The sequence below is a fragment of the Aquarana catesbeiana genome, linkage group LG03 (genome assembly GCF_042186555.1).
Source record: "Aquarana catesbeiana isolate 2022-GZ linkage group LG03, ASM4218655v1, whole genome shotgun sequence".
Classification (NCBI taxonomy): Eukaryota; Metazoa; Chordata; class Amphibia; order Anura; family Ranidae; genus Aquarana; species Aquarana catesbeiana.
In genome coordinates, this window is record NC_133326.1 from 546,311,955 (window position 1) to 546,335,474 (window position 23,520).

General features: G+C 43.2%; 1 protein-coding gene across 1 annotated transcript in view; it reads right to left on the minus strand.

Annotated features, from left to right (window-relative positions):
• Positions 1–3,178: 3,178 nt before the first annotated feature.
• Positions 3,179–23,520, minus strand: part of DUSP16 (dual specificity phosphatase 16) — a 49,201-nt gene continuing 28,859 nt past the window's right edge. Inside the window, exons 3-8 of the mRNA XM_073621519.1 lie at positions 20,761–21,261; positions 19,016–19,157; positions 16,937–17,100; positions 14,471–14,630; positions 13,609–13,732; positions 3,179–10,074 (exon numbers count right to left, since the gene is read on the minus strand). Of these exons, the coding sequence (XP_073477620.1) occupies positions 8,961–10,074; positions 13,609–13,732; positions 14,471–14,630; positions 16,937–17,100; positions 19,016–19,157; positions 20,761–20,991 (1,935 nt within the window). The 5' untranslated portion in view covers positions 20,992–21,261 and the 3' untranslated portion in view covers positions 3,179–8,960. The remainder of the gene's footprint in view (positions 10,075–13,608; positions 13,733–14,470; positions 14,631–16,936; positions 17,101–19,015; positions 19,158–20,760; positions 21,262–23,520) is intronic.

Genomic DNA, 23,520 nt, shown 5'->3' on the forward strand with positions numbered 1-23,520 from the left:
GTGACTCAGAGACAAACTTCATTGGAAGGGCTTGGGGAAATACTTGGTGGGCTGAGTCTTAAGCCGAAAGGAAGGGCTGAAAGGTTTTGAAGTTGAAGCCTGGGTAGAGCAATTAGGTACTCAGCATTTTGAAGAGATAGAGGCTCCTGGGGAAGGGGGTTTTTGAATCCTTTGCTGTGAAAGTAGAACCATCCCGCCTGTGACATATTTAATGAATTTATCAAGCGCCTCAGCGAAGAGATGTTCTCCTTCAACAGGGAGTCTTCTAAAGGGCAACTTCGGCTATTTAAGCCATAAGGTTTTGTGCATGTAAATAGAGAGAAGAGAAATTAGTTTAATTGCGTGTTCAAAGGCATCCACCTAAAAGAACAGAACGGGAAAAATTTGCTCAGTTAAGGCAATGTCCTCATGTATACAGGATCAAGTTGGTTGTTATTTGCTTTAGTCCTCTTATCAGCAGTTTGACAGACAGAAATTGCAGCAAGAGCTGGTTGCAGAACTGTGCCTAGAAATATAAAGAGATCATTTAAGAGTGTCTCAATCGTCTTATCTGCAGAATCTTTGAATGAAGGAACATCATCAGTTGGTATAGCGAGATGTTTAAGACGGAGATGGCAGGATTAACTACTGGAACAGACTTATTTGCGAATACTTTTTCCACTGGATAGAGTTTGCAATGATTTTCTGGATTGTGGTAGTAGAAGACAGTAAGTATTTAAGCCATAAGGGAGAAAAAGTCTAGCACCTTGGGACACTAGCAAAAAAGCTGAAGACTCAGATTGGGGTAGGGTTATAGAGGAGGTGTCCAGAGTGGCAGGTCCCCAAATGATTTGCTAGTGTCCAAACACCTGAGGGTAAGAGCCTATAAGCCAGTGTCTGAATACTCAGCCTGTGTCCTGTACGAATTACAAGGTTTAAACTCATGATGTTGACGATTATCATAGGCATAGAAAGTGGGGGGGAAGCCAAAATTTTACATCACCAGAAATATAGATGGAGAAATCTTCCAATAGGGGCACCTAGTCTGGTGGGAAGTGTTGGAGGGGGTGTTCTCCCTTTCTTTGTAAAAGGAATGATCCAATGGAACAAAGATGGCAAAAAAAAAAAAAAACTGATGGGTCAGAATGAGGTAGGCCAGCTTCAGTAATTACATTGGCTGAATCGAAACACCTTTCCAAGACTTCTATATACAAGTGACCTAAAAGAGACCCTGTCACCAGCTTAAAAAAATTGCAATTAAAAAGGAAAATTCTTAATTCTTATTTAGACCAATTCAGTCTTTTGCCTTTCCCTAAATTAGAAGAGTCAATGCGCTAGCACAGTGCCTTCCCTCTTCGCAATGTCATATCCCTCTTCCCTTCTGAGGGAGTGTAATTATTTTCTGTGCTGCCCCAGCTCCTCCTCCCCCCTCCCTATATAATACTTTATGTAAGCAGCCAGGGGTGGAACAAAAGGGAATACTGTAGAGGAGGCATGTCCAAAGTGTGGCCCATGTTTCAGTTTTCAACGGCCCCGACTGGTTATTTGGACATATATATCTTTTGTGGCCCCCAACGATCTCCCAGCGCCGGGGCCACAAAAGAGATAATAAATATATATATATATATATATACATACACATATACATACTGGCTGCCTTGGAGGAGGCGGGACAAGTGCTGTACACACAGGAGTATTTCCTGTTTACACTGTAGCCTCTGTAATAGAAAGTCCCGTCTCCTGCGCTGGCATTGGACGACTGTTCTGTCCATCAAATGTGGCAGGACTTTCTATTAAAGAGGCCGCTGAGAAAACAGGTGTTTTTACTATATGTAATCTTTTGGCACTCGTTCCGCCCCCTCCCAGGCTGCAGATGGATGGGCATCAGTCAGGCTGCACTGATGGCAATGGTGAGTCTGCATTCATTGCAATGAGGGTGCTGCATTCCTGGCAATGGTGAGGCTGCAGGTGGGCATTGACCCTTATTTTGCTTCACAGTTCATTATTCAAAATTTATGCCAATAAATACGGTATATCCAAATAACACACCCAAGCTCATCTCTTTACTCGCACACAGCCACAAAAGGCAAGAGAATTATTGTTGGGCAGTGTATTAGTGTTCGAATAAACACACTTAGACCGAATTTTAATGGTTCAAAGAATGTCGGGCAAAATGGTCGGCCCTCGCGCATGTTCACTTCATCAAATCTGGCCCTCGCTGAAAAAAGTTTGGACAGCCCTGCTATATATATATATATATATATATATATATATATATATATATATATATATATATATATATATATATATATAGAGTGTCAATTTAGCAACAACTGTGAGGCTGCTTACATCAGCAGCAGTCTCAGAGGTTTTCAGTGTCTACACATAGGAGGCTTTTAAAGATAAATAACATACATAAAATGTTAAAGGGTAACTCCACTTTTGTAGGGAAAAAATAATAATATAGCATATATACTTGCGACTTAAGTCTTAATGTAAATGTTATTAAAAATGACCTTTCCAATCTGCAGCACTGCAATTTGCTGTAACATGCAATGTAATGTGGCAACTTGGAGTCACAGAACGTGTACAGCATGCGCCCAGAAACATTTCCCAGAAGTCTGCACTAAGATATAAACCAGATTTTAGGCATGTAATTTTTGGTGAGATACTACCAATAGGAAATCATGACCAAAGGGATGTAGATCCTGAAATTTTCCTCATTAGAAGCTGATTGATAATTATGTAACCACTCCCATTAGATCCACTTTCCACATGGACAGACAAACACACAGGAATTTCTTCAGAATATTAAAAAGGTAGGAATCTGCAACAAAGTTTGTTAAAGTTGAGTGCCTAAAGCAGAACTTCCCCTCTTGGGTGGAGCTCTGCTTTAATGAGGCAGAGAAATATGGAAACATGCAACTTATAAATAACCAATCCAAAGTGTTCTTTGGCTGGAGTGAATACAGAAACATTCAGTTGCTAGGGGTTACTGCACTAAGCACACCTCGAGTTCAGTGAAAACAGGACACTTTGGGGTAATGAGATTTTTCTTTAATGTTTGGTTCAAGATATTTCCTAATTAAGGCTCAAGATCCAAACTGAACAAGTGACAGATGACACAGAAATGACAACCCAGGCGTCAGAAACGCCTCCACAATTCCAATGCAAAATTGCAGTTTTATGGGGTGAATGGAAAAAAAAAAAAAAAAAAAAAACACACAAAACAAGAACAAACATTTCGAGTCCCTGAAAAAGAGAAATGATTGGAAAGATCTCTCCTGTGACAAACCATACAAAGATCCACATCTCACACAATGGGCGTTTTATCACACAATGTAACAAGAAAAAGGCACGCAACCGACATTCTCTATGACAACATGTACCTGGATCATTACTATTCTGCATTGTCGTGGGTGGGAAAGGGGGACATGAAACTCTGACTTGGTGTCCCCGGATCTGAGGGTGTGACAGATGTCCAATTCTGGTTCGGTTCAGTGTATTTGTTAAAGGCACTCCATTTCAGCTTTCTGTTGCACCTTTGCAATCTCATCACAGGAAAAGCCACAAATGTGTTTGTTTCCAGAAAGCTGGCTAATAAAATAACCACTTCCACCGAGACCAGAGGGTTTTGTGCCAGGCTAGTAAAACAGTTTGCATCATAGACCCAATCATGTGAAAAGGATAGGGGCACTTTAGGGGTCCATTCACACTGGTGTGTAGCACTAATGCACTGTAAAAAAAAAAAAAAAAAAAAAAAAAATTATATATATATATATATATATATTTGACTGTGCATTGCCACAAACAGCAATGTGTGTACTGTAGTGCCAATCATTTTGAATAGCAGCCCAACTGGTTGTAATACACAGATCTGAACAGTGTGTATTGCATTAAGAAAGGTGAGGCGTGCATTTGGGGTTGCAGCCCATTTAAAACAAATCGCCTTCCTAATACAACGCATGTAAAAAAAAAAGTTGATAATTCACATTCAATACAAGTGTTAGGACAATGCACATGTGCGAACTGGCCCTAGACAGATATAAATAATACAAATGAATGTAGCTCTGTATTCAGCAATACATCAAATGTATATTTTAAATGCAACCTGATTGTGACCTGGTATCAGCCTTTTGCAATCCCTGCACAGCAGCGCTCAGACTTTGGGAGGAAGAAGTACCACAAGGAGACAGTCGGTTGTGCTGCAGTGCTTATGTGCTAGAGATGAACATGCTGATAGGAGGAGAGAACAGAGTGACAGGTGAGCTCATGTGCCGAGAATGAACATGCTGATGAGAAGAGAATAATAGTGATAGAGTTGAGCTTTCAGCTGACTCCTTCTGTTATTATCCAGTCAAAGACCTGAGGGTGGGACAAGACCTGAAGTGTTACTGAAGTGCAGCAGGGAATAATCGAGTCTCCTGCCCTACCAGACAGGACAATGCTGTGTAGCAGAGTTTTGTGTATCTGGATGGACAGAAAATCAAATCGTTTGGAAGGTAAAACAGCTTGTACAATGTGTGTGTGTGTGTGTGTGTATATCTGTTTGTCTGGAGTTTAGCTATAATCTTCATTATTTAGTAAATCTATTTTTTAGTACGCAACTTAAAACACATTTAAATCATCTATATTGTATATACTTTGGTGATCAGTCACATTAGTTCTTTTCACACTGCTGCCAATCACTGAGGTCTCCTTTCTGCTCGGCCCAATGACGAGCTGTAAGCAGAGGGTAGAAAAATATTATAAAAGGGATCTCACATTGCTTACTATGGTATATCATCCATTTCATGTTTTAGCCATCTTTTTTCTACCCAAGTGAAGGATTTAATCTACTTAGTAAAAGTTTTGTCATCTATTATCCGTTTTACAGCAGCCCCAAAGTGAGCCAGTGTTCCAGGGCCATATGGATGGGAAGCAGGCATTGTGTGTGGCCCTGTTTAAAGCTACGTGATCTAGAAAACAGGTTTAATTAAAACTGGAATGGAAATTTGTGCTATATACATATATATTATTATTTTTTTTTTTTTTATATATATAATTTCATTGATTGCATAATAGAGAGTCACGCTAGAGGGAATTTAACATTCTATTTGACCTGTTTCCCTTTAGTGATAAATTGGGTCTTTACCGCAAAAACACGTACAATTAACTGAACGTGAACAACCGAAGTTTCGATTATCTCCCCATAGTCTCTCTCCTCTGGTTGCACTCCTTAAGGATCGAAATTCAGCCGGGACCGCCTAAATTTTGATCCAAGTATGGGCTAGGTCAGTGATGGCACCCCAGACAACATTTCCCATGATACTCTGCAGTGTAGTTCCAAAACATCTGGGTTGCCAAGGTTCGCCATCACTGGGCTAGATGGTTGTGCACAAGGCGATCTACAGATCAACTGTGTACAACGAGCCTGTTGGGTTTTTCCCGAATGATCAGTGCCGCTGGCTATAACTGGTGACACTGGTCACTATATTGTGATGGCAGGGAAGTCTCCCAGCTGTCGGAATACAATAACGCAGCGGGAAGGATACCCTCATCCACATCAAATGTGTGGCTGGGGGAATCAGATAATTTTTTTTTTGCTCAACCCACTGGTTAAAACAAAAAACAAAAAAAACAAAAAAAAAAACAAAACAAAAAAAAAAACCTTAGACCTGGGGTACTTGTGGTTTTATCAATGGCAGAGTTTCTTTCAGGCAGCTGTTTAGTGAAAATGTTCACAGTCAACAAGGTAGTTCCCGGCTGAAGCAATATTCAAGTTAAAATTCACCAAAACTAAATTATAGCAAATAAACGAACATTGCTTCTGTGCAGGCGGTTTTCTCCATTTTGTTTTAGAGCCAGGTATACACCTTGAGAAATCTTGCACAGGTATATCCCAATCTAGAGCCAAAAACTTCAGTCCTCATTTATGATTAGCTAGTCAATGGCAGGCCTAACATTACATACACCATCTGAATTGCCACTCACAGGGCAGCTGTACCCTCCTAGGTTTATCAGTTCCACATTATAGTTCACCACACAATCTCCTTTAGATCTACCATCAAATATGTAGTGCACGAGCCTGCCAGAATGGATACAGCTGACTGGATAGATTAGGTGTGTCCTCCTATTATATATTTTTGGTAAATCTAAAGGCGATTGTAAAATCAATGTTGTATAGTGTATGGCTACCTCAAGTGCCAGCAACCCACCAACATCCCCCAAAATGACAACAAATTCTAGCATGCCACTCAAACCACCAACTAAAGTGCACTGGTTATAAGCTTCCACTGGTGAACTCCATCTGATGTTTGTTGTCTGCCTTTTAAGATGTTCCTCTGAACTTCAATACCCTCTTAGCCACAAATGCAAAACATGTATGCAAGTCAGGTAAAAAAAAAAAAAAATCCACAGAACACTCAACAGGGGGGAATATATAAACACTGGAGCAGAGAGAATCAGTTTCTGTATTCTTGTTCAATTAAGCTTTCAAAATGAAAGCAAGATGCCAATTGGTTGCCATTCGCAGCTGCCCCAGATTCTGTCTGCTTCAGTTTTGATAAATCCCCCCCCCCCCCCCAAAAAGAAGTTCATCTCTGCTGCTTTATTGGGGTCAGCAAGAAAACTTGTCACCAGAGATCATTCAAAGGAACCTATTAATAAAAAAAAAATAAAAATAAAAAATAATACATGTATAAACGGAGGATAGCGACACTTAAAATGGCATGTTACAACAATCATTTTATTCACAGATAACAGGCAAATATAACATTTCCTGGATCTGGAAAAGCTGAGTCAAGCCTCGTACACACGGTTCGATTGTTGGCAGGGGATTGTCCGTTGACAGACTGTCCTAAAATCTTACCGTAACAATTGCTGTCCAATTTTCCGCCAACAAATGTTGGATGGCAGACCAGTACATTTTCGGTGGACAACAGTTTGACGTCCAGTTTTTTCAAGAGATGAAATTCCTCGTAGTAAATCACTACGTTCGTGTTTGTGGAACGACAATTGTGTACCGTTAGTATGCAAGACAAGATCCTGGCACACGCCCTTTTGACAAAAATCAGACGCTCGCTCGGTTGGCCAACAGTCGTACCATGTGTATGATGCTTAAGATCCTTGGCCCTAATCTCCCTCCCAAGGTCCCTTGCACATGGGGCTGTCTAGCTGCAGTGCGCCCGGGAGGGACAGGTGCAGTGTCCAGCATTTCACTGAGCGGGGCCGATTGCTATACTGAGTGGTATCACTGTTTAGTGCCCTGCGTGTTCAGGGACATTAAGCTGGTGCCATGACTGCTGCTCTAGGTTTCCTGGTTCAGGGTGTCTCCTTTCTTTTGCAGTGTCCTATGGAGTCACCTTTGCATTTGGAGACTAGAGTTTTCTTCCTACTTTGTGTGCATCAATAGAAAAACACAGCCCAAAAGCCTAGGATGGCAAGATACTCCCTTGGTCTTCCTTCCTTCTCCCCCTTTTATTTGACAAGCTAACGGACTGGCTTGAGACTGCACTGTCCACCTGTTGACACCTTCCTGTGAAGACTAGAAGTTTAAGGAGGCAGCACTGAGACAGGAGCTGTAAACTGCAAGTACTGTGAATTTTAACAAATAATTTACTGAAATTATGCTTGTTTTATTGGGCTGGAGGGTTTAATACTACTTTAAACACACCCCATAAAGTGAAGCTGAACTTCAAAAAGGTGAAAATGTTTCAATTTTGCAGAACATCTACAAACGGTAGTTAAGCTTAAAGCGGATTTAAACTCCACCCCCCCCCCCCCTTTTTTTTTCTTTAACCTCGGCTTACCTTGTGGCAGGTTCTAAAGGACCAACAGGGAGCCCTACAAGGAGGCAGGGCCAAGCTTAGTCTTTACAGCAAGTGTCAAAATCTGCACATAACCTCATCTATTTAGATCTGTGGCAATAATAATTGCTTTAATAGGCCATTTTCATGAAATGTTGCCTCTGCATACACTCTTTGGATCATATGCAGAGGTACAGAAGGTTTGTGACAAGTTTACTTTGGACCTGAAGAAAGATGCAGCAAGAAATGTTGAATTTCTGTGTATCTCAGTCACGCTGTACATCTACCTGTAACTTGCTTGTGTTCATTTACCCTTAAAAAGGTGTCCTTAGTGCATACATGGCAACAAATCAAGATTAGGAGGGCTAAAAAAAAAAAAATGACACCATCTGCCACCATCAGACGTGCAAAATGTTCCCTATATTATAAGCCTGGTAAAGGATGGCAATGTAATTTGCATCCCTTTTCCTCCGAACAGCCTCTGACCTCAGGCGTCCGATTCCTTTTCCAACAAATCTAAAGATTCCAGCTTAACACATTTTATTATGAAAAAAGAATATTTAGGAGGAAGAATTTTCCTTCTAACCCCAGCTATAAGGTGATTAAAATTAAGATTTCAGCTGCTACCACCTCCTAAAATCAAGACTCTTGTTTTGGTTACATATCACTGCAATTGGTACGATTTTTTTTCTTTCAAATTTAAAACAAATTGAAACTAAAACAAACACACATTTGCCCTCAGGAATTGAAGAGAGTTTCGATGAGTACCAACTCTGTTCATGTCAAGTGCTGTGTATAAAGAGTTCATGTGCCAAATCGCCAAACAGCGCCCACTGTAGTCCAGGCAGGCGGTACTCTTGTCCCACCAGCCAAAAGGGGCTACAGGTTCCAGCATGCTTCTGTTAAAAAGGCATGCTTGGACTTGTAGTTCCTCGACAAGGCTCTCTATGCCTGCTCTAACCGTACATCTTCAAATCGTACGTCGATGTTCTGGAGGCTCCAAACAAAACCAGAATAGATTTCGGCTACCCAACCAATAGCATCTGTACAACATTTTCATAGTGAGTTTCCCTAAACACAACATTCAGATTTCACAGGGAACAAGATGAGCACAAAAATAAAATTTAAATTTTACACCCAAGAAGTCCAGCTTGCTGGCTCCTCCCAGTCCCCCCCCACCGCGATTGGCGGGTCTCAAGACACTTCAATGACTTCCATACTCCCGGAGAAGTTAGTCTGGCTGCCTACTTTGCCCAGTTCTTCCCGGGACCTGCTGTCCACTAGACCTTCCCCAAATTCCATCTGGCAGCTGCGGCGCTTGAACTGCTTTTCAAAAGGGCTTTCCTCGTGCCAGCTGCGCCTAGAGTCCCCACGGGTGCAGGGCTTCTGCCTCCTACGCACTGCGCAAGAAGGGTCTGTGGGCAGCTGGCCACAGCTGTAGGCTGCAAAGGCACCAGCACTGTACAATGTGGAGGCGGAATAAAAGTGCGAGGGGGCATCAGAGGTGAAGTACCAGCTGCCTGTAAGCGAGGAGGCCTGAGTCGCCAAAATGTCAGAATGCCAGTCTTTAAGGCCCAACGCTGGCTTGGCCAGGTGCTGCTGGCTGCTAGACAGTCCAAACAGGAAGTTAGTTTTGCGGTGGTCCTCCATGCTGCCGCTGCGGAAAAGGGGTGCAGCCAAAGAGCGCTGAGACAGGAAGCTGCTTCGAGATGATGTCTGCTGTGCTTGTCGGTGCTTTTCTTCAGTCTGCCGACAACTGGCGGGTGTCTCCGGGACCCTCTTTGCCTCTTCCCGATCAGGACTGGCCTCTGGAGTCTGCTCCGAGACCTCCTCCACAGGCGAGAATTGGCACATCTTACTGCCACCCTCCATGGATGCCGCAGGTTTATAGAACTCTTTGCTGTCCTCTGGTGCAGAAACAAGCGATGCTGCAGCAGACAGGCCGCAGTAAGATATCGATTTGATGTCTAGGGAGAAAGAGCGCTTTATTTTATTGCTGTCCTCCCTGTGTGACACATGTAGTCCATTGAGGCCTTGCAGGAGTGGAGCCTCCTCGAGGTACAAGGCTTGTTGTGGCTCTTGTGAGGTAGGGTGAGCTTGCTGTGGACTCTGTGGTTGAGGCACCTCTATGGCAGCTGGAGGGAGGTGGTTTTCATTGGCACTGCAGCCCAGCTCCAGCTGCAGCTTTAGTTTGCAGATGGCGGCAGGCGCCTGATCACCCTGAGTTTTGATCTTTTTTTCGAAGTCCAGTAGCTGGCCCAGGAAGTTGAAGTTCGGTGAGATTGTTGGTCTTTTCTCCTTGACAAACCTGCAGAAAAAAAAAAAAAAAAAAAAAAAAAGTAAAAGGAAGGTCACCACAGCCCCTCTGCTGTCTCAGATATTGTTATAAAACAAAGTAGAAAGAAAAAACACCTGTGTGCTGTCATCTGCTTCCAAATTCTGTGGCAAGTAACCTTAAAGAGTACGTTACCCCATTTCATATTACTGTACTATACATTTGTCTGTTGTACCATGTACTTGTGTTAAAATATATCCCATTATCCTTGTATTTCTTCCTTTGTGTGAAAGACCTGGTGATCCTGCCCCGCTTTCCCATTTCAAACTGACAACACTAAGCATGATAGCACATCCATCCCAGCCTGGTCAGTTTTCTGGCTGTGCTGGGAGAAGAGCCTGCCTGTCTTCCAATGATGAGACTTATGCTGACACGCCCCCTGCACAGCTCTTCACTGGGAAGATAGCGTACTGCTTTCTCCTCGTCTCCTGCTGACACGCTCCCCTGAAGTCTCCACCCCCACTTCTAAGATTTAGACACACAGGTATAGAAAAGAATCACCTTCCTTTAAAAATAATCACATTTTGTTGCTTTGCAGCTTGAAATGAAGACAGACACAGTTTTTGTTTTATCCAGCTGTATTTACTAGTGCACCTTATAACATCCAAGTAAAAAGAGAACACCAACATGACAGAAAAAAAAAAAAAAAAAAAAAATTCTAAAACAGATTTACTAGGTTGGAAAAAGGATCCCCTTCCCTTATGTCAGTATTTGGTTGGAACACACCTTGCTTTAATTACAGCCTTTAGTCTGTTGGGATATGTCTATACTAAGCCTTGGTTCACACCAGAGGCGGCATGACTTGCAGGTCGCCTCACCGAGGCGACCTGCACACGACTGCCTGGGCGACTTGCAAAACGACTTCTGTATAGAAGTCTATGCAAGTCGCCCCAAAGTCGTACAGGAACCTTTTTCTGAGTCGGAGCGACTTGCGTCGCTCCGATTAGAACAGTTCCATTGTACTGAACGGGACGCTACTTGTCAGGCGACCTAGGTCGCCTGACAAGTCGTCCCAATGTAAACCGAGGCTAACTTTGCACATCTAGACTTTGCAATATTTGCCATTTGTCAAATAATTCAATTTTAATCTGACCACCTTAAAAAAAGCACCTTGAAGATTCTGAGGCCACATGGAGAAAGGTGTTATGGTGAGATGAGACTAAAATTTAATTATTTGGCCTCAACACCAAACTATATGTCTGGTGAAAATTCAATACAGCTCACCATCCAAATACCACCATTCCTACAGTAAAGCATGGAGGTGGTAATATCCAGTTATGGGGGTGTTTCTCTGCAGCAGGGAGTGGAGCACTTGTCAGGAGAGATGGAAAAATGGATGAGGCAAGATATCATCAAATTCTTGAGGAAAATCTGCTGCCCTCTGCCATAAAGTGGTCAATGAGAAGAAGGTTTACCTTCCAACATGACAATAACCCAAAGTACATAGCAAAAATTACCACACAGTGGCTGAAGGAGAAAAAGGTAAATGTCCTTGCGTGGCCTAGTCATAGACCAGACTTTAATCCCATTGAAAATCTGTGGAATTAATTGAAGGCTACCTTCCACAAAGGTCACCATCAAATATAACTAACTTTGCAGAACTTGAGCAGTTCTGCAAAGAGTGGGAGGGGGTGATTTTTTTTCTATACCCACTGTAAAGACACACACAAACACATATACAGATTTGTTATTTAACGAAGTTTAGTTCACCTAGATTCAGGAATGCCAACACTAGTGATCATGTGTATATTAAGGACTGTAATTAGCATCCCTGCTTAAGGACTGCAGAGATACACTTTATGGTTATGTAAATCCTTTTGGTCGGTCAAATATTTTATTAACCACTTGCCATCCAGGCCATTTCTAACTCCTACATGCAAAAATCTACATTTTGTTGCTAGAAATTTACTTAGAACCCCCAAACAAAATATAATATAATATATATATCAGAGACCCTACAGCAGTGATGGCAAACCTTGGCACCCCAGATGTTTTGGAACTACATTTCCCATGATGCTCATGCATTCTGTAGTGTAGGTGAGCATCATGGGAAATGTAGTTCCAAAACATCTGGGGTGCCAAGGTTCGCCATCACTGCCCTATAGAATAAAATGGTGGGTGTTGCAATTTTTTATGTCACATGGTATTTGCGCAGCGTTTTTTCAAACACAATTGTTTTAATTCCCTAAAAAATAAATAAAACACTAAATTTACCCAATTTTTTGTATAATGTGAAAGATGATGTTACGCCAAGTAAATAGATACCCAACATGTCAAGCTTTAAAATTGCGTCTGCCCGTGGAATGGCGGTTAACTACGGTGCTTAAATTCTCCTTAGGCAACGATTTAAACGCCTTTACAGGTTACCAGTTTAGAGTTGCACAGGAGGTCTGGTGCTAGTATTATTGCCCTCGCTCTGATGTTCACGACAATAGCTCACATGTGTATTTGATCGCCATTTACATGTGCGTGCGGGAGTAAGGTATGCGTTCGCATTTGCACGGTGGGACAGGGGCGCTTTCAATTTTTTCTTTATTATTTACAATAACTTTATAGCCATCACAAGGGATGAATAAACATCTCTTGTGATAGCATGGGCCGTGACAGTTCTTCTTTATGGAGAGTCTGATCTGCTACTTGCTAGGCCGTCCGTGGCCAGGTAAACAAAAGGGGCGGAACCAGAAGTGACAAACTACTCGTCGCTCCCGGTCTCCGGGGGTTACAGAGCGAGGGGAACGACGTCAATAACTTTCTGTACACGGCAGCCATTGCCGCAATTGCTTCCGGCCGCCGCAATGGGACCGAAAAGCCCAGGAGAGATGCCGGCGGGAGGTGGCTGTCACCCCCTTTCACCACCCGCAGAAGTAATCGGGTGGCTAATTAGCCACTCGATCACTTCTGCCTTGTACAGAATCGCCGGCTAAAAAAGATCAATACGGGGATGATGCCTGTAGGTGCAGGCATCATCCCGATATAACCACTGTAACCAGAGGACGTCCATGTACGCCCTGCTGGCAGGAAGCGGTTAAAAACATTTTTGTTATACGTGCTCGATTTTTTTTAACTTATCGCTTAATCCTGCCAGAAATCTTGTCAGCTGACTTCCTGTGCTGCTCTTGTGTTAGTTACATTGTTCCTAGTTATCTGAACACCTCCCCTATGATTTTGATAGGGATGAGATGTTCTCTAGTCGTAACGCACTTTTGCCTCTGCCCCCCATGTGACTGTGTTGAGGTCGGGCGAATAGTCAAAAACTCCACATACCTAGAAGTCCCCCCATTAGAGCAACTTAACAAGGGTAGGCAAGGTCTATCAGGAAGCCATGAACCAGTAGGTGACATGGTCGCTAAACAAATGGAAACAATGACTGCAAGACAAATTGGATGGTAAAGGAATCTGTTTGACTGAAAAAAATGATTTGCAATATCAGTATGGTTATTTTGTATGGGTTTTTAGGAGGTCTGATAGAACCTAGGTGTGCAGGCAGCAGAAAAGAAAGTTACTTACCTGTACGCTTCATCCAGGCTCATGTCCATCCGCTTCATTATATACGCTATAGCGATGGTGGCTGAGCGAGAGATTCCAGCCAGACAATGGACCAGGACCCGGCTATTAGAGGCTTTGGCCTTTTCTGTGGCAAGAAGAAAAGTAAATGTCAGCTGAAAATCTCAACATGATCTATACCAAATGCTTATTCCAGGGGATAAAAAAAGATTTTCAAAAAACATTATTTGCAAGTTTTAGACCTTGGGCATACCAGAAACATCCTGGTTTGTGCTCCAGGAGTGCTGACAGCGAGCGCTGCCTGGAGACCATTTATAATTATGGTTACATTGTCTTTATACTTTTTTTTTGTGTGCAGGTCAAGGCATGGCAGGAATTGAAGAGGAAGGACAATGTGCTGATGCTGGGAAGGCCATAATGAATAGGGTGGATTTATCATACACTCTTGGTATGTGGCCCAATTCACAAAGTTTCTCCAGAAGTCGTGGAAGTAGGAGGGTTCAGTTTAGCCAGTTGGGTGTAGTACTACACATGCCAAAAAAACTGCATTGAAGTACATCCTGACCTTCTCCCCTGCTGTTGCAGCCTTTCCTCACACCGGCAATGGAAATGATCCCGACTGTGGTAATGATCTTTCAAGAGTTGCTGTGTAAATACAGCAGCTGTGGAAGATCCTGCTGTCAATAAATGACCATTTGACAAAGTGTTTATAAACATTGTTCAGACAAAAAAAAACATTGTTACTTTTGTATCTAAGTAAATAGAGTAATCTGCAGATCAGGGATGAGCTTCCATCTGCACGTTTTGTTTATATAACATTTTTTCCTAGTTCATCGCCTTATCCAATATTTTTCTCACTGCTCACCTATAAAATCCACAGACTTGTCTAGCCATGGGAGGATCTTCTCGCAGAAGCTGTCATTGACAGGAACCCGCAGGAAGTGGGAGTCACAGATGAAGTCAGGTTTGGGGCAGGTGTTGCTGGCGTTCAGCACAAAGGCGATCTCATTCTGCTGCATCAGTTCCTGGATGTGAAACATGGGCAATGCGGTAAGAAGGGCACCAAGAAGTGGGCGAGCTAGAGACATCACCCCAATCCAGAAATGATAGACATTAACATTTTCTCTACGTGACCAAAAATACCAGGCCAGGCACACATGCTGATGGAGGTAAAAAACCTTCAGCCTTTAGAACCACTAACTGTGAACTACTTCAGCGGCTTCAGTTGCAGGTCCTGACATTTTTGCTCTCCCCTCCAGCTGAAGCACCCCCACATGGCAGCTGTCTTTTCTTCCTACACCTTGGTCTGGCCCTGTTTCTGACTTCCAGTGCAAATCTACAGAGAAATAAAAAAAACTGGAGTCTCCACTGTAAACACAGAACCTAGTCCATCTAGGGCAAGTCTTTGTGAGATCCAACAGGTACAGCCATGTTTACAAACTCAATCATTATATTCAAGCCATTCATATTTATATAACCCATCTTCAATGCACATGCTTTGCAGTGCACCATAAAGCACGCCAACACACTACAAAGCGCGGCAATGCACTGGGTTGCAAAAATGATGAATGTCCAATTTTTGACCTTTTGGTGCTTTATCGGGCTCATTCATTCGAATGGCCTGCCATAATCAATGCACATTAAAATAACTTGCATTAACGCATATGTGTTAAAGCTATGCACAAGGACACCAAGGTCTGAATGGGCCTTAAAATTCAGATCTATAAAAAGATTTTAATTCAAATTTGGTCTTCCACATATGTTAATAATTAAAACGTGATAGCATGCAATGCTTGTTCAGCTCCCCTGAAAAACACAATCTCACTTCAGGACAGCTATAAAACACCATTTCCCTCTACAGAAAGCCCAATTAGCCAGCTACCATTCCAGAAAAAGGGACTGTATATAAATTATGACGATGTGCCTCCTGAATCAAGAAGAGAATTTCACCAGTGGTTAAAGCTGAACTCCAGGTACATATAAAAAGGCCCCTTCCATACAGGAGCATCCCTCCCAGCATTTTAGTGTGCCCAGGAGGGACAAATGCAGTGCTAAAGGCAGCCTGCAAGTGGACAGGCCTGAACGCTGTACCAACTGGTAGTCACATTTAGGGTATGCAATACCGCGACAGGAGGGACGCACATCGGCTGCATGCCCTGTGTGCAAGAATCCTTAACGACACAAAATAAAGCACATCTATAATCATCAAATGCATATTTTTAATGCAAATCGGTGTAAGTACCTGATCACGACTTGGTATCAGCTTCTTGCAATGCATGTGCAGCAGAGAAAGAAGTAGCACAAGGAGCCAATCAGTTGTGCTGCACTCAGTGGTGGCTGGTGGGGGTTTTTTTTTTTTTTTTAGGGGGGGTGGCAAACAACCCCCCACCCCACGAACTAACACAGCCCCCCCCCCCACACACACACACACCACCCGCTGTAATTACCATGGATGCAGACTGTGAGAGTGGCAGGTTCTGGGAAACCTGCTCCGGTCTCCTCTCCTAGAGCAGCTTTCGCTGTGTCTTCTCTATCCTCCTCCTGGCGCTAGGCGTCCAATAGGAGTGCCTGACGTTTTGGCCAATCAGGTAACTGGTTTCATATAGGCTTCCCGATTGGCTGGGAGGAGGATTAGTGTTGCAACAGCGAATTTTCATTCTCTGTTGCAACACGCCTGGGTGGGCTCCAGACGCAATGCTCTGCATCCCGAGTCCACCCTATTTTGAAGCCTATTAGAACCTATGGCTCTAATCAGGTTCTTCAAAAAAAAAAAAAAACCCTGGCCACTCTAATTCATATGCCTAGTGACCCAAAAGGGGGCCAGACACATGAATAGGGGGCGGCCATGGATAGATTCATGCTATGCATGAATCTATCCACTGCATATAGGGGGTGGCAAGGATAGGGAGGGTGGTGCCCCAAACGCACAGGCCGCCCCTGGCTGCACTGCTCATATGCTTACTAGGAGCGTGCTGATAGGAGTAGAGAACAGAGTGACATGGGTTCATCAATTTGCTGCTGCTTCTTCTGTTACTGTCCAAACACAGGCTGGAGAAGGTACAAGACCTGCAAGCGTAACTGAACTACAGTAGAAAAAAAAATAAATAAAAGTCTCTTGCCACACAGGGCTGTGCTGTGTAGCAGAACGGTTTAAAGCTCAGGACTGGATAGACAAAAATTCTAATCATTTGGCAGGTGAAACAGCTGCATTTTATCTATGTGTTAACTGTTTGCTTGGCGTTCAGCATTAACTACACACACAATGATAATTATGAGGAAGTCCCTTTCAGATTTGCTGTTTATGCAATGTACTGTGCTGCATTGGTCTTACCTTGTTAAGGACATCCCTCTGGCAACCCAGGTAGAGGTGAGGGAGGATTCGGGTGGGGCCAGCACTGGAGATGGGAAGACACGGCTGGGAGATGCAGGTGGGGACCATGGAGGCCTTCCCTTCACACAGTCCGGGGTAGCAGGAGTAGAACTCGTAGAATCCACCTGTTAATGTGACAGCAGAGGTTAGGAGGGAACCAGAATTTATTGCTCACAGAGAATGCAGTACTCCCCTAACAATGCCTTCATCAGCTTTTCTCTCCAAAAGGTGGATCCATATATATTCAGACACACATTCAGATATATTCAGACATCATCCTGGGTCATCAACTTCTTCCTGGACTAAGATGCTAGCTCAATCATGTAAATTCTGGTGCCTGTGCAGTTCTTGGCTGTGTTAAACATGTTGGATGCAAATCAGTCCCTGCTGCAGCCTCTCAAATGTTGCAGCCTAATCACTAGGGAAGGTGATGCTGCAGCAGACTGATGACATCATCTCAGCCTAGGCAGTGTCACTGGAAATCTGTGATGGCTTCAAAGGAGAAGTGTTAAAAATCTAAACAAAACATACACATACTCACTTTTATGGCTGCAGCATTGATCCCCCGCCAGCTCTAATACCCCGTGGGCCCCATTTCTGAACTGAGCGTTCACATCACATAACCTCAGTTCTCAGTCTTCACTGAACAGATAGCAGTGACTACAAGTCGCCACTCTCTGCTCTGCCCCTCCAGCGCTCACTGGAGTACTAAGCTGAGGAGGGGGCTAGAGTGGCTGGCTCCGGTTCTCTCCGTTGTGCCAAGAGGAGAAGCCAGCTTCCAGTCAGGCTTCTGGATGGATCCCGACCTTAAAGTCTGGATCCTGCCAGAGCCTGGACGTCAGCAGACAGTGGCCTTTAGAATGCTGTTGGCCAAATCTGGGTCACAGGAGTGTAGTCCTGTGACTCAGAAGCCAAGTATGGCTAAAAAAGCTGTGGCCATACTTATTTTACTGATAAATGGTGGAGCTTTTTTGGAAAATGATGATGCTGCTGCTGTATATTGTGACAAGGAATTGATTCATGTACAATTGTAAAGTTATCGAAAGTTTCACTTCATAATCAAGCTGTGTGTGTACATGGAAATGGCACATGGAGGTAGCCGATACCCCTTTTCTACAGCCCTATTAGGCACACACATACTGATCTTTGGCATGTAGGGGGCAGGGCTCTGACTTCAAAGGGAAAAACCCAATTTTGCATAATCAGAGCTCCCAAATTTAACAAGTTGTATGCTTTTGTGACTTAAAGTGGAACTAAATCGCTCTCAAACAACATTAGCCATGTTGAATCCTTATGCTGCTAGCCATAGTAAATAGATATAATATACAGGTAAATTCCAATTTACTTGTTTTACACTTTTTTTTTTACATTTCTTCAGTTGCTTTCTGGGCTAGGCTAAAATTATGTCATATATCCCTGGAGTTTTCATGGGCATTTTTTCCTTCATCTGGAGGAGGGGTTTCTCAGCCAAGCACACACTTCTGCCTTCATGCCCGGCCTAAGGGCAGATGAATTCCAAGAAGTAAATGCTATATGAATCATCTGCCCTCGCTCAAGATGGCTACGACTAGAAACAATGCTAGGGGGGCGTTTTTAACAGTGACTTCTCTTTAAAATAAAGCATGGGGAAATGGATAGATGGGAGAGTTTGCTTTGAATATTAAAAATTAATGAAATAGGAGTATTCAGTTTGAGGTGCTCAGATACAGATCAGTTCCGCTTTTACAAGGACCTGTCAAAATATCGGTTATCTGTCACAGATGGAGTTGCTGACCTGTAATATCAGTTGGCATTACCCGGTCCTCAGACATAGCATTGGATCTGGCTAGTTCAGGGACACTGAATCAATCGGCGTTTCAGAATCAACCTGCTTCTAAGCGTGAACACGGTCTTCTTTAGACACATGAAAGGTGTGCTTTTAATTGCACAGTAAGGGCTCCCCCACCCCACATAGAAGATTTGGCCATTCCCAGAGCCGTGGCAGGATGCAAGAGAGGTGGATTTTCTACTATAGTACCATGGCCGGGCCCGGATGCTTACCTGCAAGTAGGTGGACATTGCTGAACAGCTTTTCCAGCTTTCGGAGCAGCACCGTCAGGAAACAGTCAGAGGGCAGAGAGGAGACATCAGTTGAGCTCTGATCATACACCACCACCTGTTGGGCTTGGCACTCCAGTTCCACCTAAAAACACACAAGAGTATCATCTTCAACACTGGTCCACATATTCATAGGCTGCAGAACAAGTGGACCCATCACAGAAACATGGAGCAGACAGAAATTATATATATATATATATATATATATATATATATATATATATATATATATATATATATCTTCCCTGTTGGGGAGATTCACCCTCAACTGTTCAAGAGGGGAATCCCTGCCCCAATTTGCATGTTTCCTTTGACTTCCCGTTGTGTCTTCGGGGCAGAAAAGGAAGGGCAATATCCACAATGGGACGCAGACAGCATAAAAATAAACCTCTTTACTCGATAGAAAAAAAAAAAAAAAAAAAAAAACGCAGGTTTTGGCTATAAACTGTTAACTCCGGTGAAAACGATTAGAGTTTCACCTGCAGCTTCTTGGGGTGAAGTCTCCCTGCAGCAAGGGGGTGTCACTCTCACACAGCTAAACTACATAAAATACAGGAAAAGCATGACACAATCATTTCATAATTTGACTGGGTGGGAAAAGTAGTTCTAAACAAATACCAAAAGCCAGCAGGTGATTCACTTACCAGCAACCGTTCACAACTGAAATATCAGATTTAGCCAAAGTCAGCTTTTAAAGCTGAACTCCGGCCACAAAAACTTTAATTTAAATATATACCTCAATAGCCACAAGGATATAAATTCATTTTGTGTGCAGATATTGCTGTGTAAAAATAGCAGCAACATCATCACTGTGCTGTACATAGCCTGTGCAGACAGAAGAACTGTGGGAGGGGCCCAGCAGTTCCAGCCACTACACAAGACTACAGGAGGGGGCGGAGACAAGACCAGTCACCCTGCATAAGGAGAGAGAGCAGCAGTGACTGGTCTTGATAAAGATTCATACTGGATTACTGCACAGATCTGGAAGAAATACACAAAACATACCACCGAAGAATACACATGCCACTTGTGTATAGACAATATTTGCTTATTCCTGAATTCAACTTTAATGCTCACAATAACTTTACCAAACATAGCTCCTGTATAAAAGTATCTAAATCCAAGAAAAAAAGCTTAATATATTGCAGCTTACCAGTCCTTAGATGTGGTGGCTGCATTGATTTTTTTTTTCAGGCTACGGACAAATTCTGCAAGTAAAAAGCTTGCCAGAATTCCAATGTGCTTGTCTCTTCCTTTGAGCTGAACTGAAATCTCAATGTTAACATATTTCCAAGCTATTTTCTATGAACTACAGAACACCTCCTCATTATGTGATGGAGATAAAGGCAGTGGGAGGTGTATTGTAGTCTTGCCCTAGCTTGACAATGCTGTTCCTCCACAGATATACAGTACATGGATTAAAGCATTGTCACGCTAATACAGGAAGGAGAAGAGTAAAAAGGTAAATATAAAAATAAAATAAAATTAGCGCAGCCACCACATCATATACTTCTACATTGCAATATATGATTATTACATTTTTTATTCTGGGGTTTGGACACACTTCATAGGTAAGTGTCTGTATTCTGGGAGCAACAAATAAGTTCCCAGCTATTACTTTCCAGTTTGTTGACCTTGCAAACTTTACTGTACGAGCAATGGCAGCGTATTTCACCCCCAACACTCACCTTTTGCTTGGCGGAATGATGGATCAGTTCAGCCACCTGCACCTTGTCCTGCTGCAGCCGCCTCTTCATCAGCTTGGAGCAGTTAATGTTGATGGCGTCCAGAATATGGGAGGTGTTATATTCCACAAAGGGGCGACTGTCTATCAGGAGGACCTTCTCCATCCCTCCTTCCATCCATGCCACCAGTTTGTCGGCGCTCACCTGCCGACACCGAAGGCCCTCGGAAGCCATGGCGGCACCTCTGCCCTCAGATATGGGGAGGGTGAAGCAATCGGGGAGTCTCACGACCCTGTCCAGCACATGCTGTGTTCTCCGGCATCAGGGCATCCTGCAGGTTGGGTGATGCTGCTGGCACCACAATAAGGAACCAGGAAGCTTTTCCACCTGATGGAGAGCTTAAAGGGCTTCCTGAGCAGAAACTTTTCTCTGTGTGCGACTATGACATCATCAGAGTGTCGATCCCGGAGCTCAGGGGGTACTTCCCGGGACGTCGGAAGAATTCTGGGGGGGGGGGGGGAACAGACAAGAGATCCGTCAATAAAAAGTTACAGGAACACGAAGGCAATTAAAGCCGCGACAGAGAAAGAAAACACACAATGAGGTCATCAGTATTATGTTTAATCACAAGGAGGAAACCAGCAACAGAGGGCTGAGCTCACAGATTGTGTCAGTTTAACCCCATCTGCTCCACACAGGCAGGAGAAGGATCGACAGCCTCTTGTGTGCTCCTCTCTGATTTAGTTTCACTTTGTTTTGCGGTCTGAATTCCCCTGACTTTGGGGCTAAGCCCCACTAACTGTCATCTTCCCTTGCCTATTAGATTGCTTCAATGGCCAATAAGGGGACTCTTTTTAGAAGGAGTGTGGACAGTTGTCAGGTGCAGCTATGAAATCAGGCACCAGTATTACTGTGAAACTAAATCAGAGAGGGGCACACAAGAGGCTTTTCTGAACTTGTGATTTCTGTTTTGCTCAGTACACTTGTGAGAGATTAAATAAATGGAGGACAGGTTCACTAACCTGCCCAAAAGTTAAAGCGGACCTTCAGTCATTTTTTTTCATCTTTCCATCTATTAAATCTTCTGCCCTTGTGGTTTTAACTTTGGATAGTAAAACATTTTTTTAATGCCAGTAAATACCTTATACAGTCCACTTCCTGTCTGGTAAAAAGCCTAGGCTTATGATACCATGCTTAGCTTGTTCTCTCTCACTCTGGTGAGAGTTTGCCAGGAAGGGAGGGGGGTGAGTCATAAGAGGGCCATTGAGAGCTGCAGAGCTGGAGGTGTGTGTCTGTGTAAATCCAAAAAGTGAACAGGCAGCAGCTTCAGCTGCCCACAGTTAAAATGATTACAGCCAGACTCAGTGGAGGGAGATTTCTGCAGCATATTTGGCAAGTACAGAATCACAGTATATATAAAATAATATGCAAAGTGGTTGGAGGGAAGCTTCAGAATGGCAAAGATGTTTTTATTACAAATTATGTGAGCAGACTGCATTACCCTGATCAGATCCAAAACCAGGTTATAATTTTTGTGGGCCCCTGTGATCATTCAGCAATGGATCGAACAAGGAAGCAAACTTTTTCAGTGCACCAGTGTTTCTCAACTCCAGTCCTCAAGGCACCCAACAGGTCAGGTTTTCACTCAGATGAAACAGCTGTGGTAATTACTAAGGCAGTGAAACTGATCAAATCACCTGTGCAAAATAATGGAGAGCCTGAAAACATGACCTGTTGAGGTGCTTTGAGGACTGGAGTTGAGAAACACTGGACGACACCATGTACCGTCATCGTGACACCAGACTGCACAACCATTCTAAAATGGTCAGATTTTTCTCCACTGCTGTTAACCCATACAGCTTGGTCACAAACCCACCGCTAGCCTACTGGAGAGAACACACCAATGAGGTCATCTCTCCTCCTGCCGGCACCTCCCAGTGTTAGACTGACAGCCTCTACTGGCTGTATCTCAAAATCCATTTAATTGCAGACCATACAAAAAAGGACATTTACAACTGTTTGGAATTATGCACTAAAAAAATAAATAAATAAATAAATAAAAAAAATGATAAACTGCGCTCACAATAAATACACCCGGTTATCCCTTTTATCTTGTTTTCTTGTAATGGGAGAACTGCTAAACCACTGTAAAAACCCGATACCCCCCTAAACTATGTGATCCTTATAATATCATGCTGACATAAAGAGCAGAGAAAACTGGCAAGACATCATGGGGGTTACATTTATAGTTCCTGCTTTAAAACTGCTTATATAAAAACGAAGGCCGAGGGCCTGGTAGAGTTTACTAGTAGGTGGAAACTCTACCCAGATGACATTTGGTTGGCCCTGTGCATGACGTATCATATACATATGTAGGGTCTTTTTGTGTTTTTTTTTCTTCTTTAATACAATACTTGTTTTTCGTTTTTGTTGTCCTTTGTTGCATCCTAGTGCTGATGACCTCCTGCAACCACTTCCAGTCTACAGGCACTCCAGCGATGGCTACATGACATTTCTCAGGGCAAGTTTCTTGTAGGTGACAACAGTGGACCAGTGTTTAAATGACAACTTGTCGTTGCCATGTGTGACAGTGTGGCAATGCAGAAGCACAGTTGAGGGACAGGGACAGCACATTGTCACCCTATAACAGAAAGTGCCCTAACAAGGACCTTCATTGCAGACCACTAAGGGTTATTTTAATGAAATCTGCAGATTTCGATTCTCTGCCTTTTCTCCGCCTTTCCTTTTTCTTCTTTGCATCTA